General features: G+C 41.8%; 1 protein-coding gene across 1 annotated transcript; it reads right to left on the minus strand.

Annotated features, from left to right (window-relative positions):
* Positions 1-317: 317 nt before the first annotated feature.
* On the minus strand, positions 318-17,981 carry tmem267 (transmembrane protein 267). The gene is made up of 3 exons (XM_041191593.1): positions 17,895-17,981; positions 10,169-10,559; positions 318-1,225 (listed from the first exon to the last, which is right to left on the minus strand). Exons 2-3 carry the CDS (start codon positions 10,508-10,510, stop codon positions 890-892), a joined length of 678 nt encoding a protein of 225 aa, XP_041047527.1. The 5' UTR covers positions 10,511-10,559; positions 17,895-17,981; the 3' UTR covers positions 318-889.
* Between the last annotated feature and the right edge of the window lie 1,156 nt (positions 17,982-19,137).

Consider the following 19,137-nt stretch of genomic DNA (forward strand, 5'->3'; position numbering starts at 1 on the left):
TAACAATCCCATTCCTTCCTGAACGTCTAAACTGAACCTACCTTCCCAAGTTTCTAAAATTGCTACTGATCTTTCAACTTGAATTAAAAAGATAGTTGCTGTATTAAAGCAACTGAAAAATTCCTTTGAGCATGGCTAATAAATACACATCTTACATTAAACAGTGGTGTTTTTGCCTGATTTATTATATAAAGAATGAGAATGTAGATGGAATTTCAAAAGTCTTAACATGACAAGCAATGTGCATTTTTGAAATGTCAAAGTGGTCTCATAGCAGCTTCAGTCGTTAAAATACAATTAGAAAAAGGGGATGTATCTGAAAACACCAAGTTAATTTTAATTTGAAATTATAACAAGTTCCAATAACCATAAACAAAGATGCTCACTCTGTTTACAGAATATCAATTGTTAATCATAAATTACTACATCACTGCTTTTGCTATATGGGACATAGATGGTTCAATGCTATCACAAATGTGCATCTATTTTCAGCAAACACACTTCAACACCAACACAACCAAATTGTGAATGTCTTTAATTACAAATAATAAAATTTTACCTCACTTTAGCCTTTAATCACAATACATTTACACTTCAATCAACTGAAAAGATTACATAGTTTTATGTGAACCATTGATCATGTCTACAGCAGGAACTGTGGGGAAATAGAAATTTAAAACACTAACTGTTCCCTGAAAAACAAATACATGTTACACACAGCAGCTTTGTTTATCAGAGAATGAGGCTATGTTTTAAAATGTTACATACAGCATATTGCTGATACACAAGCAGTTTCACAAAAAGTAGTTGGTAGATGCAAATACGTCCAGTTCAGTGTGGTGAGCTTCATCTTAGACAGAAAATCACAACATACAGTACATATACAGTGTTATACATCAATTGCAATTCCATGGGACATGGACATTGTTTCTCTAGTACCAGTCACATACATAAGAACTGAGCAAAGGTGAGGGAACGATGCTGTAATCGCTATGTAGGTCCAATATGGCACAGGAGCTGTATTTCCAAAGGGACAGAACCAAAGTCCATGTCGGACACCATCACGGACATGATGAGAAACCCAAGAAATGGTCACCATCCATGGCAGAAAACACCAAGAATCTTTAAGTCTAAATATCCACATAGCAAGTTTCATTGAAAAAGCCACTACAGGTATCACTGTGGAACAGTGCAGTGCAGGCCTTTGTGGAAGATGCAACGCAGCCTAAAAGAGAGAAAAGAGCTATTAACACAGAATGCTATTTCCAAATGATGACTGTTAAAATTTTATTTTAAAAAAAATAGTGCCTATAATTTTTAAGCATCTTGCCAGGGTCCACCATCGGAAACTTTTAGAAAAGTTACATTGCCTAATGTTCTTTGCAATTCCATATTGTGTAGAAAAACTTAATTATAACTCAACAACGCTGGCTTCAATTTCCAAGACATCTACTAGAGCAGACGAAAGTATCAATTCATATTTACAAAAGCTTCAAAATATTTCAGCAAGGAAAATGCAATCTTGTTGGTACAATTAAATTCTTCTCCTTTACAGAAGATTTACTAACCGTTCCTTCTCATCATTACCGTCCCATTTCCCTTTTGAATTATGCACTCCATCCACCTTAACTGTCCATTCACTCATCAACCAATTCCAACTCAATCTTCTAAAGGGAAGATGGCAAATGGACAAAGACCTCACTCACCCCTAATCTATATCTACCTTCCCCAAGTGTACTACTGCATCATAAAAACAATATACTGCAGATGCTCTGAAGAAGGATCATACGGACTAGAAACGTTTACTTTGTTTTTCACTCTCCACAGATGCCGTCAGACCTGCTGAGTTTTTCCAGCATGTTCTGTCTTTGTACTACTTCATTGCCTGTATTCCTGTTTCACGCAAAGGTTTTGTTTGCTTTCAGTTTTGTTAGATTGAAAAAAGGAACTCGTCTTACTCTATTCCTCCTCTCTGTACTGCCATGCTCCTTCCCTTCCCCTTAACACACTTTCTGAAGTTTATGGACCACAAAAGCTCAGCTTGGGCCATCATAACAATACTTCTTTCCTCATTCTCACACAAGGGGTGGAATTTAATGAGTGCAATGGGAGGCCCAACATCCACCCCTAAAATGGGTGGCACACACACCAACCTGCTCTCCAGGAACTCAGGAAGAATTAAGTTCCTAATTTTTAAAAACATTATTCATTCATGTGATGTGGGCATCGCTGGCTAGGCCAGCATTTATTGTCCATCTCTGATTGCCTTTGAAAGGGTGGTGGTGAGCTGCCTTCTTGAACCACTGCAGTCCATGAGGTGTAGGTACACCCACAGTGCTAATAAGGAGGGAATTCCAGGATTTTGACCCAGCAACAATGAAGGAACGGCGATATTTTTCCAAGTCAGGATGGTGACTAGCTTGGAGGGGAACTTCCAGGTGCTGGTATTCCCATATATCTGCAGCCCTTGTCCTTCTAGATGGTAGCGGTTGTGGGTTTGGATGGTGCTGCCTAAGGATCCTTGCTGAGTTCCTGCAGTGCTTCTTGTGGATGGTACACACTCCTGCCACTGTGCATTGGTGATGGAGGGCGTGAATGTTCGTGGATGGTTGCCAATCAAGTAGGTTGCTTGTCCTGGATGCTGTCAAGCTTCTTGACTTGGCACGAGTTGGTCCTTTTCCGGACGAGTGGTGTGCCACAGGGATCAGTGCCGGGGCCTCAACTTTTTAGAGTTTACATAAATGACTTGGATGAAAGGACCGAAGGAATGGTGGCTAAATTTGTTGACACAAAGATAGGTAGGGAAGTAAATTGTGAAGCAGACATAAGGAGACCACAAAGTGACAAAGGTAGGTTAAGTGATGGGCAAAGATCTGGCAAATGTAGTAAAATGTGGGAAAATGCAAAATCGTTCATTTTGGCAGGAAGAATAAAAAGCTTATTATCTAAAAGGTGAGAGATTGCAGAGCTCTGAGATTCAGTAGGATCTGGGTGTCCTAGTGCATGAATCACAAAAGGTTAGTATGCAGCCACAGCAGGTAATTAGGAAAGCTAGTAGAATGTTATCATTTATTGTGAGGAGAATTGGTTACAAAAGTAGGGAGATTATGACTCAGTTGTACAGGACATTAGTGAGACCACATCTGGAATATTGTGCACCATACTGGTCTCCTTATTTAAAGAAAGATGTAAATGCGTTGGAGGCAGTTCAGAGAAAGTTTACTAGACTAATAACAGGAATGGGTGGGTTGTTTTATGAGGAAAGGCTGGACAAGTTAGGCTTGTATCCATTGGAATTTAGAAAAGAGGTGACTTAATTGAAACCTTTAAGATCCTGAGGGGTCTTGACAGGGTAGATGTGGAGAGGACGTTCCTCTTGTGGGAGAATCTAGAACTAATGGTCACCGTTTAAAAATAAAGGGTGGCTCATTTAAGGCAGAGATGTGAAGAAATTTTCTGTCTCAGAGGATTGAGGCTCTTTGGAATTCTCTTCCTCAAAAGGCTGTGGAAGCAGAGTCTTTTAATATTTTTAAGGCAGATAGATTCTTGATTAACAAGGGGGTGAAAGATTATTGGGAGAAGGCAGGAATGTGGCGTTGAGGTTACATTCAGATCAGCCATCGTCTTATTGAATGACACAGCAGAGTTGAGGGGCCAAGTGGCCTGCACCTGTTCCTAATTCGTATGCTGAGTGTTGATGGAGCTGCACTCATCCAGGCAAGTGGGGAGTATTCCATCACACTCCTGATTTACGCCTTGTACCTACACCTGTGGTGGACAGACTTTGGGGAGTCAGGAGGTGAGTTACTCCCCACAAGATTCCTAGCCTCTGACCTGCTCTTGTAGCCAAAGTATGGACTATAGCTGGTTCAGTTCAGTTTCTGGTCAATAATAACCCCGCAGGATGTTGATAGTGGGGGAGTCATGGATGGTAATGACATTGAATGTCAAGGGGCGAGGGTTAGGTCCTCTCCTGTTGGAGATGATCATTGCATGGCACTTGTGTGGTGCAAATGTTACTTGCCACTTGTCAAACCAAGCCTGGATATTGTCCGGGTCTTGCTGCATTTGGACATGGGCTGCTTCAGTGTCTGTGGAATCGCGAATTGTGCTGAACATTGTGCAATCATCAGTGAACATCCCCACTTCTGACCTTATGATGGAAAGAAGGCCATTGATGAGGCAGCTGAAGATGGTTGGACTTGGACACTATCTTCAGCAACTCCTGCAGTGATGTCCTGCAACTGAGATGATTGACCTCCAACAACCACAATTATCTTTGGTCTTGCTAGGTATGACTCCAACCACATTGTTGGGTAGTTGCCAGTGTTGTCGCTGTACTTGATAGCTGGCTAAGGGCACACCTAGCTGTAGAGCACAAGTAAGCTGGAAACCTACCTCTGGGGCTCCCAGCTCCACGAGGGACATTTAATTGCTACACTACCTCTAGGAAGCGAGTTCTGAGGCAGGTGGGAACTGTTTGATCAGGCGGCAGGATGGGGGGGGGGGGGGGATTTCACCGCCTCGCCTTGATTAAGTCCAGAGCGCGAAGGAAGGCTTGCAGTTTGCCTTCCAGCCCAGATGCCAATTGACACCCTTAAGTGGGCATTCTCATATTTAAGCAACGGCTGGTGGGGGACTCGCTATCTCACTATGTGGGGAGGCTAATGAACAAACCCTGTTGGAAGTGCTTGTGACCTTCTTGGCACTCGTTCTCAGGCACTCAGGGGCCAACAGGAAACCCTGCCCCAACAGCTGCCAGCCAATCAGAGGTTGGCAGCTCTCTACTACCAGCAGCGCTATGAGGTGCGGTGACTGCTGCCAGTAATGCACTTGGGACTTCATCAGGAATTATCGTTAGACCTCTGGAGAAGGTAAGTGAGGGCGGAATGGGGACAATGGGGTGGGGATCGCTGGCACGGGGGGAGGGGGGGCCGTTGGAGGAAAGGGCGGGTTGGCTCTCAGCAGGTTTCCCCCGACGGCCCCATCCTGATGTTGGCCCCTAGATCGCGCACTGAATGCCTCAGAACGATGGGCTCCCCACTAAGAAGGTCGCAAGCACTTCCAATAGGGTTTGCTCACTAGTCTCCCCACATAGCGAGATAGCAAGTTCCCCACCAGCCATTGGTTAAATAAGAGAAGCTGTGAGGTGAGGCATTAATTGCCCATTTAAGGATGTTAATATGTGTCTGGGCTGGAAGGCAAACTGCAAGCCTTCCCACTCTGGACTTAATCAAGGCAAGGCAGCGAGATCCCCCCCGCCCGATCAAACAGTTCTCACCTGCCTCAGAACTCGCTTCCTGGAGGGACATTAAATCCTGCCTAAAATCTCCTTTTCAAAAAGGATAGTATAATATTTACTTCATTAAAACTATTGAAATTTTTCAAATTTATTTGGAGATAAGCTATTAACAAAATGATATTGACGCATCTTGAAAATTAGGCACACTACATAAATTCAGGCAGCATGATCCAAATTCAGTGCAATAAAGCATTTTTATTCAAAAACAAAAATCGCTATTTTTGTTTTTGGTTCAGATTTCCAGCATCCGCAATATTTTGCTTTTATCTTAATCACTTTTATTCATTTGTTCTCAGGATGTCAGCTCCGTTGCTAAGGCTGGTTTTTATTGTCCATCCCTAGTTGGCAGTTACATCTAGGCCACACTGGGTAAAGACAGCAGGCTTCCTATCCTAAAATTGACCAGTTGCTTTACCACACACCCACAGTGTCATGGTCACTTGTATGAGGTGTATTTTGACTGGAGCAGGTGCTAGAAGTGGCTGGAAGAGTGTGCGCGCAGAACAAATACTGAAAAATGGCACATCTAACTTCCCCAGCATCCCATAACCTCTTTTGATTTACAAGCTATAGATGGTCTAGGTATGTCTCAACATGCACCACTTGATTTCCAGCACTCCCCTCACCACATCCCTAACCTTGTGCCTTTCTCATTTCAAATATGCCAGAACCGCAACCTAGCCAGCCAGTAATGCAGAAGAAAGAGTGGAAGAGGAAGAGACAATGCAACAACCAGTTTAGAATTTGGCACTGCCCGTACTTCAAAGGGTAGCTTCTGATATGTCTTTCTTTTACGTCAAATGAGGAATCCCCCCACTGTGGCCGACAGAGCCCTTAACCATGTTTGGTCCATTTCCCTCACTTCTTCCCCTCCCTCCCAAACTGTGATAGGGTTCCCCTTGTCTTCAGTTTCCACCCCATCACTCTTCACATTCAAAGGATCATCCTCTGCCATTTCCGTCAACTCTAGCATCATGTCACCACCAAACACATCTTCCCCTCACTTGTCAGCATACTGAAGGGCCACTCACTGCTTGACACCCTGGTCCACCACTCCTCAAACACCCCAACATCTTGTTCCCTTCCAGCGGCACCTTCCCATGCAATCGCAGATGTAAAACCTGCCCTTCTCTCTCCTCATTGTCCAAGGCTCCAAACGCTCCTTCCAGATGAAGCAGCAAATTACTTGTACTTCTTTCAATTTAGTGTTCACTGCTCACAATCTTCTACTTTGGGTAACCACTCTGCTAAACATCTCCACTCAGTCTGCAAACGTGACCCCGGTTACTTAGCAATTTTAATTCACCACCTTGCTTTCACGCACAACGTTTATGTCCTCGGCCTGCTGCAGTGTTCCAATGAAGTTCAACACAAACTCGGGGAACAGCACCTCATCTTCCAAGTAGGTACTTTACATCATTCTGGACTCAACATTGAGGTCAATAATTTCAGACCATGAACTCCGTCCTCCATTTTGATTCTGTTTTATGCCCATTTGCTGGCTGGAATCTGGTTTTCATTGTTTTTGCTTTCGGACAGAGCTGTTCATTATTCTAGCATTTACACTCATCCTGGACAAATGCTTTGTCTCCTTACTAAAACCATTACCACTCCCTTTGCCTTTTGTTCTATGACATCTTGTCATTTAAATTCTCCCACCCTTACCCTATCTCAGAACTTCCCTTTTGTTCTTCCCCCACCCACCCCAACCTTTCGACGGCATATAACCAATCACATTTCTACGCTTCTTTGGCTCTGGGGAAGAGTCATATTCCACTCGAAATGCTAATTCTGTTTCTCTCTCCACAATAGTGTCAGACCTGCTGAATATTTCCAGCACTTCCGGTTTTTATTTTAATTTTCCACATTGTCAGGTAGATGGCAGTGTTGCAGCAGTGTTATAAAGAGGTTTCAATGGAAACCCATGCTGAATTCAATCCATGAAATCATTTACTGCATATTATTATACGTTCCTATCATATCTGTAAAAATAACTGCCTGACCCATGGAATTTGATCAGAATTAGTTGGTCAGATTTTAAGGATGAAGTAGAGAGGTAAAAATACACAAGATCCTGAAATATTATATCTAAAAACTAAAAATCAACTCAAAGGGAATTAATACACCTTGTTTAAATGTCAGCTGGGGCTCAGGAGAAGTACTCTCACCTTTTATTCAGGGGTTATGATTTCAAACCTCATTCCAGAGATTTGAGTGTAGAATCTGTAGCTTCTGTGCAAATCAGAGCACTGTCAGAGTTCAGTATTCAAAGGAAAGCTGAGGAGATCTCCTTTTTAAAATCTAAGAACTTAGCTGTCTACACCCATCTGTTGGGTTGCAGAGATTATCAATTCTAAACAGCTCTCTCCCTGAATTAAGGGAAAGTAAATTGTTGGCCCGATAAATGGAAGCAACCTCTATTTTGGCTTGAACTTTATTTTAAAAGTCATAAAATGAAAAATCCACAAATTATGCTAATTTGACAAACAAACATCTGAAAAGACAAGATAACATTTCGACTCTTCATTAAAATTAGAAAGTTAAAGAAAGAAAGCCTCTTTTTAAGACTGATCAAAACAAGGTTGGGCCAGAGAACAGGGAAAATTCATGTCAAATAAAAGAATACCCAATGCCTCTTGCAGCCCGAGAATGAACTGAATACAAAAACTGCAAAGAGTTGAAATACTAACGGTCATCTCAGTCAGAAAGTGCTAAAATAAATTATTGGCCATGCATGTCATGAACTAGAAAATCAAATAATCAAACATTTTGTATGTCTGACATCACAATGTACAGATCAGTACACTTAAAAAATATGAATGCTTCTGTAATTCACAAAACACCTTGTTTACGGGATCGGTAAGACTGTTTTATGTGGCTAGCAAACTTACATAATATTTAACTAAAAAACACTTCAGTAGTTTGTGAGGTTATTTTAAGTCATAGTGCGTGACAACTTGTGACTCCGTTCTCATCCTAGCTGAAATATTTACCTTTTGTTGCGTTAATAATGCCTATTTGCTGCCAGTCATACACGATAAGATCTCAATTCTGGGTACTCTCCCAGCATGAAGCATCATTCTCATCACTCAGAAGATTTGTTTAGCCTTTAACTGATTTAGTTCATTTCCTTCCTGAGTTTTATCATCACTAGGTTGCCTCCCCAGCTCTCAAGTGCTTTGATAAGGCTTAGTTGCTAATTTAGTTTTTAAAAAAAGAACCTCAATTTCTTCAGAATATGCATAATTAGCTACCATCTAACAATAGATGCATCTCACCAAAGTAGCTATTCTTCATATATGGCACAGAGGGATAATCCCAGACCTGTTTCTCACCCAACATCAATGCATGATTCTAGTGGAATAAGTTGGGACCTTAACCAATTTTGGCCACCCTAATTCAAAGGTGTTGAGGACAGCTGTGATACATCAACCACAGCAATGAATGAAATTAAGCAGCTTAGCATAGAGCAGAAAATCTCTACTGGTTGGATTCATACCTAGCATAAAGGAAGATGCTTATGCTTGTTGGAGGCCAATCATCTTAGTCCCAGGACATTGCTACAGGAGTTCCTCAGGGTAATATCCTAGGCCCAACCATCTTCAGCTGCCTCACAATGGCCTTCCCTCTTAAGTAAGGTTGAAAGTGGGGACGTTTGCTGATGATTATCCTGTGTTCAGTATCATTTGCAACTCCAGCAATGCAAACACATATTGTTTGAGCAAGGCCTGGACAACACTCAGGCTTGTGCTGATAACTGACAAGTAACCTTAGCATCACACAAGTGCTAGGCCATAACCATCTTCAACAAGAGGGAACCTAACTATTTCTGCTTGATATTCAATGACATTAACATTGCTGAATCCCCCATCATCTACATCCTAGGAATTGCCATTGGCCAGAAATTTAACTGGACCAGCCAGGTAAGCACTTGGCTACAAGAGTAGGTCTGAGGCTGGGAATTTTGTGGAGAGGAACTCATCTATTGATTCCCTAAAGCCTATCCACCAAGGCACTAGTCAGGAGTGTGATGGAATACTCTCCACTTCCCTTGAGTACAGCTCCAACAACACTCAAGATGTTTGACACATCCAAGACAAAGCAGCAAACTTGATCAGCACTCTATCCATCACTTTAAACATTCAGTTCCTCGACCACCAGTGCAAAGTAGCAGCAGCATGTACCATTCACAAGATGCATGGCAGCAGAGGCCTGGGAACACCACCACCTACAAATTTCCCTCCAAGTTACTCACCATCCTGGCTTGGAACTATATCACTGTTCCTTCACTGTCGCAGGGTTTAAATCCTGGAACTCCCTTCCTAACAAGTTTATGGGTGCACCTACACCACATGGTTTGCAGTGGTTCAAAGGGGCAGCTCACTACTACCTTCTCAAAGTTAATTAGGGATTGGGCTACAAATGCCAGCCTTGCCAGGGGCACTCACATCCCAAGAATGAATAAAAATAATCCATAATATCTAGACTATATGGTTCAGCTACTTATTTGCTTAATCAACTGGGTGACTGAAGGAGCCAGTTCCTTAACAAATAAACTGCTTGCCCAAGTATTTCTTGATAGTATTCTGTCACTGACAAGTATTATAAAAATCTCAAGGCCTAAAAAGCTGTGAACTAAGAACAAGTGTCACAGAATAAAGGAACATTCATGCATAACATAGTACTATACTCTGTCTCTGTGTGACTGTGACTCATTAAAAAGAGCAAGTGAGCATCATCATATTTAAATATAATTTTAGATTAAAAATCTTAAACACCCAGTAAACTATTTGCTGCAAGTATGCAGTAAATTACACTTTCAAATATGATATAGAAGAAATGTGAGCCTGGTGTGTGTATTCTTACCTTGAGGGACATGGATCCAGCTGCAAGAAAGTGATCAACATCAATGATAGAAGATAGAAGCCCGGCTAGAATTACTTCATAAAAATCACTCTTCTTTCTCAATCCAATCACAATGGCCCAAGACCACAGGCCAATGACACCATGTATTGCATTGTCTAAAAGAGCCCTAAGCCAGTAGCTGTTCTGTATTAAAGAAAACTGTAAACACTGATCTGATATGAAGCAGAAAATTCCTAGGCCTATGCTCGAGATGATCGATGCGGTGCTGAATGTTTTAAGTAGTGCTCGTGCATTTTCTGTCTCTGTTGCCATTGTAATGGTGGATTGTTTCGACGTGAACATTGTTCGATGTGAGTATCATCCATGGTACATTACGTCAGCGTTCCTCATTCTAGATCAAGAAAGGAACAGATTGTGTTATTGTCAATCTCAATGAACACAAAGCAATTTTCTTTATAGTACTGGTACAGTGAGGTCTGAAAATATTGGGAAGGTGCATGAACCTGATGGGAGTATCTCTACTTAGTTGTAACAGTAGATAAAGGAAAAGGGAATTCCTTCTGCAAACCTCTAGTCAATCTATTAAGCATACATGGATAAAAATGCTTTCTTCTTGGACTGCACAGACCAAAGTAAGAGCTTACATTATCAAAAATATGTATTACATTCTTCTATATGACTATCCAAATTATTCAGCTCAATGACAATTCTTATTGATTACTGGTTATTTATGAGTCTATGCAAGATCCCAGCAGTCTGAAAGAACTACACATCTCCTTTAAGCAGCAACAAAAAATTGCCATTGTAATCACATTCCTTCAGCATCTTTAACATAGTAAGATATCACAATGCACTTCACAGGATGGTTGTCAGACAAAGTTCTGATATCTATGCATTAATTGATGCTGCAAGTGACAACTGCCATTTCTGCTTGGAACTGACTGCGTAGCAGGTTGACAATGTAAACTCACGGGTTAAATTTTAAATCTAAATCAGCAACAAGACTTAATAATGACTGGCTTCAAATTCAGTGCAAAAGTAACAGAATCAAGCTTTCTTCTGGAGAGTTCCAGTCATCACATAAACATCTCTGTCGATGTGAAAAGAAACACCTACAATTTGCTCTGCAGAAAAACACCTCCTCTTATCACCTGCCTGTCAGTCCTCTTAGCTTGTGCAATGTTCCATATTTAGTTTTAGGCCTTAAATAGAAATTAGATACCAATATCTTTGTAAAAGGTCTTTCAGGAGCTGAAGGAAATGATAATTAAAATGGACAGACCTTACAACTGGCAGCAGGTGACAAAGAATCATATAACGTAGTCTCTCCTTGTAAAGAAGAATAGTGCAAGCCGAACCAAAATCTCACTATTATGCTGCCTTCACGATATTTCTTAGTCAACCAAGGAGTTGACTGGAGAGGACCTAAATACACAGCCAAGTCTCTGATCAAAATAATTATTTTTCTCTTCCTGTGAAATCATTGAAGTGAGACCTCGCAATTTCACATTACAACTCTACCTGAAACATCTACTTTGAGGCTGCTTTCCAATGAATGAATGAATGAGATATGCTAACAACCTATACCTCAGATTTTGAGTAAATGTACAAACGTTTTTTATGCTTGGTGTTTATGAATATATTCATCTAAGTATATTCTATCTTTGATTGGCCCTACATGTGATCATTTAACCATACAACATTTAACAAGTCCAATAAAAGACATGTTTATGAGTGCTGGGAATCAGAAGTAAAAGCAGGAAATAACTGCAAATACCTGGCAGGTTAGTCAGTATTTGAAAAGGAAACAAACTCAATGAAGATCACAGCTGAAATGTTGGCCTATTTTTCTCTGTTAGATATTGATTGAACTGATGCTTTCCATTTTCAGCATTTTCTATTTATTTAATAAATTTAGTATAAATACATTTTAATATTTCAGTAAAATTGCATTTACATAAACGGTTGCTTGGGGTTCTTAAATACCCTATTGGCTATTGATTACTTAAGTTCCTGCCTCAGAAAATAATATAAACCTGTTACATAAATTACAAAAGAACTGGGATTGATAGATTTTTATTAACAAAGGTGGTAAGGAATATGGGACAAAGGTGGGTATATGGAATTAGGTCAGCCATGATCTCACTGGCAAAAAAGTCCTGAGAGGCTAAATGGTCTCCTACTGCACACCATTACGCATAGTTTCTGCTCTGGAGGGGATTTAGACTTTTTCATAAAAAAGCGTTCCTCTGATACACCACTGACCCATCCAGTCCTTTAGATTAGTTGAAGTGATAAACCAGCTGCTGACCCTATTTTGTTTATAAGTGTGCCTTGGAATCCCTTAGAATATGAGCTGGAAGATTCACTTGCAGGTTTCTCAGTCAGCCTATTTAAAACATTAAGATAGGTAGGGTAGGACAGTAATGCTGTTCATACTTCAGGCTCGAGGGGCTGAATTGCCCACTCCTACTCCTAGTTCTTATGTTCTTATACAACTGACACATTGCTGATAAAAATGTATGAATATAAGAAATAGGAGCAGGAGTAGGTCATTTGGCACTTTGAACCTGCTCCTCTTTTTGTGGTTGTGGGTGTTGCTGGCTTGGCCAGCATTTATTGCCCATCCCGAATTGCCCTTGAGAAGATGGTGATGAGCAGCCTTCTTGAGCCGCTGCAGTCCCTGTGGTGTAAGTGAAACCAGTGCTGTTAGGGAATTCCAGGATTTTGACCCAGCAATAGTGAAAGAACGGCAATATATTTCCAAGACAGGATGGTAAGTGGAGGGGAGGGAGGGGAACTTCCAGGTAGTGGGTTCCCATGTGTCTGCTGCCCTTTTCCTTCTAGATGGTAGTGGTCATGGGTTTGGAAGTTGATGCCTAAGGAGCCTTGATAAGCTCCTGCAGGGCATCTTGTAGATGGTACACACTACTGCCACTGTGCGTCGGTGGTGGAAGGGGTAAATGTTTGCGGATGAGGTGCCAATCAAGTGGGTTGCTTAGTCCTGAATGGTGTCAAGCTTCTTGAGAGTTGTTGGAACTGCACTCATCCGGGCAAGCAGGGAATGTCCCATCCTGACCTGTGCCTTGTAGATGGTGGGCAGGCTTTGGGGAGTTAGGAGGTGAGTTACTCGTCACATGATTCCTAGCCTCTGACCTGCACTTGTCACCACAGTTTTTATATGGCTAGTCCAATTCTGTTTCTGGTCAATGGTAACCCCGAGGACGTTAATAGTGGGGGATTCAGTGATGGTAATGCCATTGAAAATCACGGGACGATCGTTGGATTCTCTCTTGCTGGAGATGGTCATTGCCTGGCACTTGTGTGGTGCGGATGCTATTTGCCACTTGACAGCCGAAGCCTGGATATCGTCCAGGTCTTGCTGCGTTTGGACATGGACTGCTTCAGTACCTGAGGAGTCTTGAATGGTGCTGAACATTGTGCAAGCATCCCCACTTCTGACCTTATGATGGAAGTTCATTGATGAAACAGCTGAAGATGATTGGGCCTAGGACACTACCCTGAGGAACCCCTGCAGTGATGTCCTGGATCTGAGATGACTGAGCTCCAACAGCCACAACCATCTTCCGTTCTGCTAGGTATGACTTTAAACAGCAGAGAGTTTTTCCCCCAATTCCCATTGACTCCAGTTTTGTTAGGACTCCCCGAAGCCACAGCCAGTAAAATTCTCCCTTGATATTAAGAGCAGTCAGTCCCACCTCACCTCTGGAGTTCAGCTCCTTTGTACATGTTTGAACCAAGGCTGTAATGTCAGGAGCTGAGTGGCCCTGGCAGAATCCAAACTGAGCGTCAGTAAGCAGGTTATTGCTAAGCAAGTGCCGCTTGCTAGCACTGTTGATGACTCCTTCCATCACTTTACAGATGACCGAGAATAGAATGATGGGGTGTAATTGGCCAGGTTGGATTTCTCCTGCTTTTTGTTTACAGGATGTACCTGGGCAATTTTCCACATTGCTGGCTAGATGCCAGTATTGCAGCTGGACTGGAACAGCTTGGCTAGGGGCATGGCTAGTGCTGGAGCTCAATTCTTCAGTACTATTGCCAGAATATTGTCAGGGTCTATAGCTTTTGCAGTATCCAATGCCTTCAGTTGCTTCCTGATATCACATGGAGTGAATCGAATTGGCTGAAGCCTGGCATCTGTGATGCTGGGGACCTCTATCCAATGAGATCATGGCTGATCTGATCTTGGCCTAACTTGCATTTTCCTGTATCACCCCCATAGCCTTCGACTCCCGAGTAAATCAAAAAACTATCTAACTCAGCCTGGAATGTATTCAGTGGCCCAACTTCCACGTCTCTCTGGGGTAAAGTATTCCAAAGATTAACAACCAGAGAAGAAATTCCTCCTTATCTCTGTCTTAAATTGGAGATCCTTTATTTTGAAACAGTGCTGCCTAGATGTCGAATCCCCCCCAATGAGGGGAAACATCCTCTCAGCATTTACCCTGTTAATCCTCCTCAGAATCTTATGTTTCAATAAGATCACTTCATTCTTCTAAACTCCAACGAGTATAGGCCAAACTGCTCAAACTTTCCACATAAGACAACCCGTTCATCCCAGGAATCACCCCAGTGAACCCTCTCTGAGTTACTTCCATTGCAGGTATATCCCTCTCACTAACCCTATCTATATCCCTTTGCAGATTCCTGTGTCCCCCTCACACCTTGTTTTCCGACCTATCTTTAGATTATCAGCAAATTTGGCTGTAATACAGGACATCAAAAGTCTTTTTAAAACTCATCTACTGGTTCCCCTATATCCACCCTGCTTGTTACATCCTCAACGAACAGTAATAAATTTATCAAACATGATTTCCCTTTCACAAAACCATGTTAACTCTGGCTGATTGTATTATGATTTTCTAAATATCCCACTACTACTTCCTTAATAATGGATGCTACTATTTTTCCAACAACATATGTTAAGCTAACTGGCCTACAGTTTCCCGCTTTCTGTCTCCCTCCTTACTTGAATAGAGGAATTACATTTGCGGTTTTCCAACCCGCTGGAATCTCCAGAATCTGGGGAATTTTGAAAGATTACAACACTGTATCTGCAGTATCATTAAGCTATTAATGTATATATTATTGGAAAATATTTTTCTTTTAAAATAGAGGTTTAGTCTGTGGGTGTGTCTTAACTGGATTAAATACAGCTGGTCTGGGTGCTTTGAAGTGTATTAATTTTGATATGTAAGAGAGATAGCATGCATTTGCATTTTTTGAATAGAGCATTCAAGAAGTGGGGTGAAAAATGACACCTATCTAGCAGCTACCAAGCAATAGGTTTATATTACTAATAAAATTGGTACTATGAAAGGGGTTTCATTGTTAAAAGGTGGAGTTCAAAGAGGCTGGTGAGACAATGAGAATTCACATTCAATCAGTGGTGCTGGTATAACTTCAGCAGTTTTCGGGTGTGCAGAACAGAGGCAATGTGAGATCAAAAGGCAGCTATAAGCCTCCAACTGGCTCCACAGGAACCAAAATGAAAAGAACCTCATTTTGATTTTGTAAGGTGAAAATGCTTTGCCTGGTGTCTGGTTAAGTCTATGGGCTGCTGTTGCCTTATTGGAAATTAGTTTGGCAATTTGTTAAAAGTTATGATAGTAGTAATTTGAAGCCACGTGTACATATATTTTAACCTCTGTAAATTAATAAAATGTTTCACTTTGTTTAATGTAAAACCCTCAAGTGGTGGTCTGATTTTTGAATTTAGAATTGCAGCTCAAACATAACACTTAAAATTATAGGTTATGACAATTGTTTAAAATTTCCCTCTGGGATTTTTAAATAACTCCACTTTACCAACTGCATCAGTCATAACAGCGGTTACTTCTTTTAAGATCCTAGAATTCAGGTCATATGGAAGTTGTCAGCCTTTAGGCCCATTGGTTTTCCCAGTATTTTTTCTCTAGTGATAGCAATCAGTTTAAGTTCTTCACTCCCTTTTGTCCCTTGATTTTTGACTATTCTTGGTATGTTTTTTGTGTCTTCTACTATGAAGGCAGATACAAAACACTTGTTTAAAGTTTCTGCCATTTCCTTGTCTCCCATTATTAACTCACCAGTCTCATCCTCTAAAGAACCAACATTTACTTTAGCTACTCTCTTCTTTTTATATACTTGTAGAAGCTCTGGCTGTTTTTAATATTTCATACTAGTTCACTCTCATGTTCTGATTTCTCCCTCTTTATTTCAAATTATCCTTTGCTGATGGTAACGGTATGAACAGTATCACTAAAATAAATACAGCTTTCAAATAGTCAGTGTACCTAAGCAATTTTCAATTCATTTTCCATAATTTGATGGGAAAACAGTACAAGTAAAATGGATTAAATTTTGATTAGGTTCTTACATCTGTCATACATATTTGTAGATGGCTTTTTTTTAAAAAGAAAAACTAAATTTAACAAATCTTATAATACCCTAATTCCTTTGGTAGATGCACAAAAACAGTAATTGTAAGGGAAAGGCCACAAATGTGGAACAAATGCAGAACATGTCCAAAATAAAATGCAACCATTTGAGGAATTTTAATAATGGTACCCACACAAAACTTAAATCACTTTCAGATAGATGCTAGCTGACTCCCTGGGTATCCACAGCATTTTATGCTATACAGTATATAAATAATTGATGAATTAATATGTTATATTGTTACATCATTTTTAAAGAAATAGGAACTAATTGTTATACAAATGTATATCCAACAATGCCACATTCACTGCTCTATTGCAGACAAGGGCTAAATCCACCAGCCACATAGAAAGCTGTTAGGAAATACACTCGGTGAAGCTCCAGCATTTTGAGTCTTCTATGGAGAGCTCGAGTCTGGGGTACACCCTCATGCAGTCAAAAGAAGCCTGATAAGGGCACTCAGAGGCTTCGCTGAGAGGAGTTTATATATCTTTGAATCCTTGGAGAACCTCACCCAGAATCGCTGCACCTGATGCAACAAAATAAAAACGGTGCGTTCTCCTTCGAAATCAAGAATATGTCATAAGTAGAGAGAAAACGCAAGCAGAGGAAATCCCAAGCCAGCAACTGGTCCAAAAACTCACTCGTTGGGGGTATCCTGTCCTATTTGCAGCGGAACCTTCCGGGTGCAGATTGGCCTTAGCAGTGTCCACCGGAAACCCTACCAAACACCCCAGATGGTACCAAACACCCCAGTTGGTGTTCACCTTGAAGGGTGAACAAGGGTCTAAATGTGTGATTATTTCAAACTTACGGGAACCAGAAAGCACAAATATATAATGCACACACGTGCGTTAATAATCACATTATAAATGGATCTGTGAGCAAACCAAAGGCCTTCCCCTGTGATGTGATCAATCATTGCATGACGAAGGGACATCTTTAGCTTGCTGGGAATCACATCCCTATTTCTCCCAAACTGGCCATGAATGTAGTGGAGGGACAATGGCCGTGATCGGAATCAGAGCCTCACCCCCTCCCCACCCCGATCCATGCACAGTTCAATAATGAATCATGTGCCAATTTCCAGAGAAGCCAAATGAATTAATCAGCCAAAGCCCATCTCGTCGCCATCCCCAGCTGTCCACCAGGCAATGACATCCTTTCATCCGTCAGTGAGCAGCGAGAACAGGCAGAACATCGGGTCGTTACTGGTACTGAAGGTGTTTAAGGGCCCACCAGTGAGTCAGTGACAGTCTCCCTCAGCCTCTCCATCACCTACCTGTCCGACTTGCTCCTTCTGCTCCAGCTCCGTCATCCCAACCCCACTGCCCTTCCCCCGGCCGGGCCCGGCTCGGCTCGGTCCAGCCCAGCCTCGGGCCCGGCACGGCCCCAACCTGCCCTGATTGGCGGTGGTCCTCCCGCCCCTTTAAACGATTGGCTGTCTTGCCTGACAATCAAAGCACAGCCGCTCACGTGTGAGCTGCCGCCGATGTCCCGCCCACTCACTCCGTCCATTGGTCCTGTCTTCCTTTCACTTGATTGGTTATCGGTCACGTCGATTAGCGGATGAGAGGAGCAACCGCTCCCCCCCTCCGGTGTAATGAAGTCGTAATCCGAAGTCAAGAATAAATCAAACCATAGGGTTTGCATTCTGATAGTGAGTTTTGTGATTAATAATCTTTAATAATCAGCTCTCTTTCTTAAACAGGGCGGGCCCGGGAGAACGCCCTTTGGACACTGGCTATCGGCGCGCATGCGCGGTGATAACAATGTCAAGGGAAACCCTGGCCAATTGTGTCAATCCGAGGCATTGCTGCAGCTCAAATTCAAACGAGAGTGCTTTGTACCAAAGTGAAGACTTGCAATAGCTTTGCAATCATCAACTCCGGGGAAACTGGGTCTCCTCAGAAAAGCTCACCCCTCGACACCTACTCCCCTTGAACTGCCATCCCATCTCAAGTCCTTGTCGCCTCCCACATCCATGGATATTTTTCTCAGAACTCTCATTCCAATCAGTTTTCCGCGACCACACAGCCAAAACAGCTTACCAAAATCACAAATGGCATCCTTTGCGATTGTGAAAGAGGTAAACTATTCCTTTTTAATCTTCTCGACCTGGCTACAGCTTTTGCACAGTGGAACACACCATTCTTTTCTAATGCCTCTCCACTACTATCACTGAGTGGGATTGTATGAGCCTCATTCCATTCTTATTTATTTAATCTTAACCAGAGGTTAAGCCCATTGGAATGTAGGATTTATGAGGTATAGGCCAATTGGACTTTCGAGCCTGCTCTGCCATCAATAAGATCATGGCTGATCTGGTTGTGGTCTTAAGTCCTCCTTCCTGTCTGTCCTTTGACTCCCTTGTCTAAGAAAAATCTATCTAACTCAGTCTTGAATAAATTCAATGACCCAGCCTCCACTGCTTTCTGGGGAAGAGAATTCCACAGCCCAACGACCCTCAGTGAAACAAAATTCTCCTCATCTTAGACTTAAATAGAACCATGGAAAAGTTACAA

The sequence above is a fragment of the Carcharodon carcharias genome, chromosome 1, assembly GCF_017639515.1.
Source record: "Carcharodon carcharias isolate sCarCar2 chromosome 1, sCarCar2.pri, whole genome shotgun sequence".
Lineage (NCBI taxonomy): Eukaryota > Metazoa > Chordata > Chondrichthyes > Lamniformes > Lamnidae > Carcharodon > Carcharodon carcharias.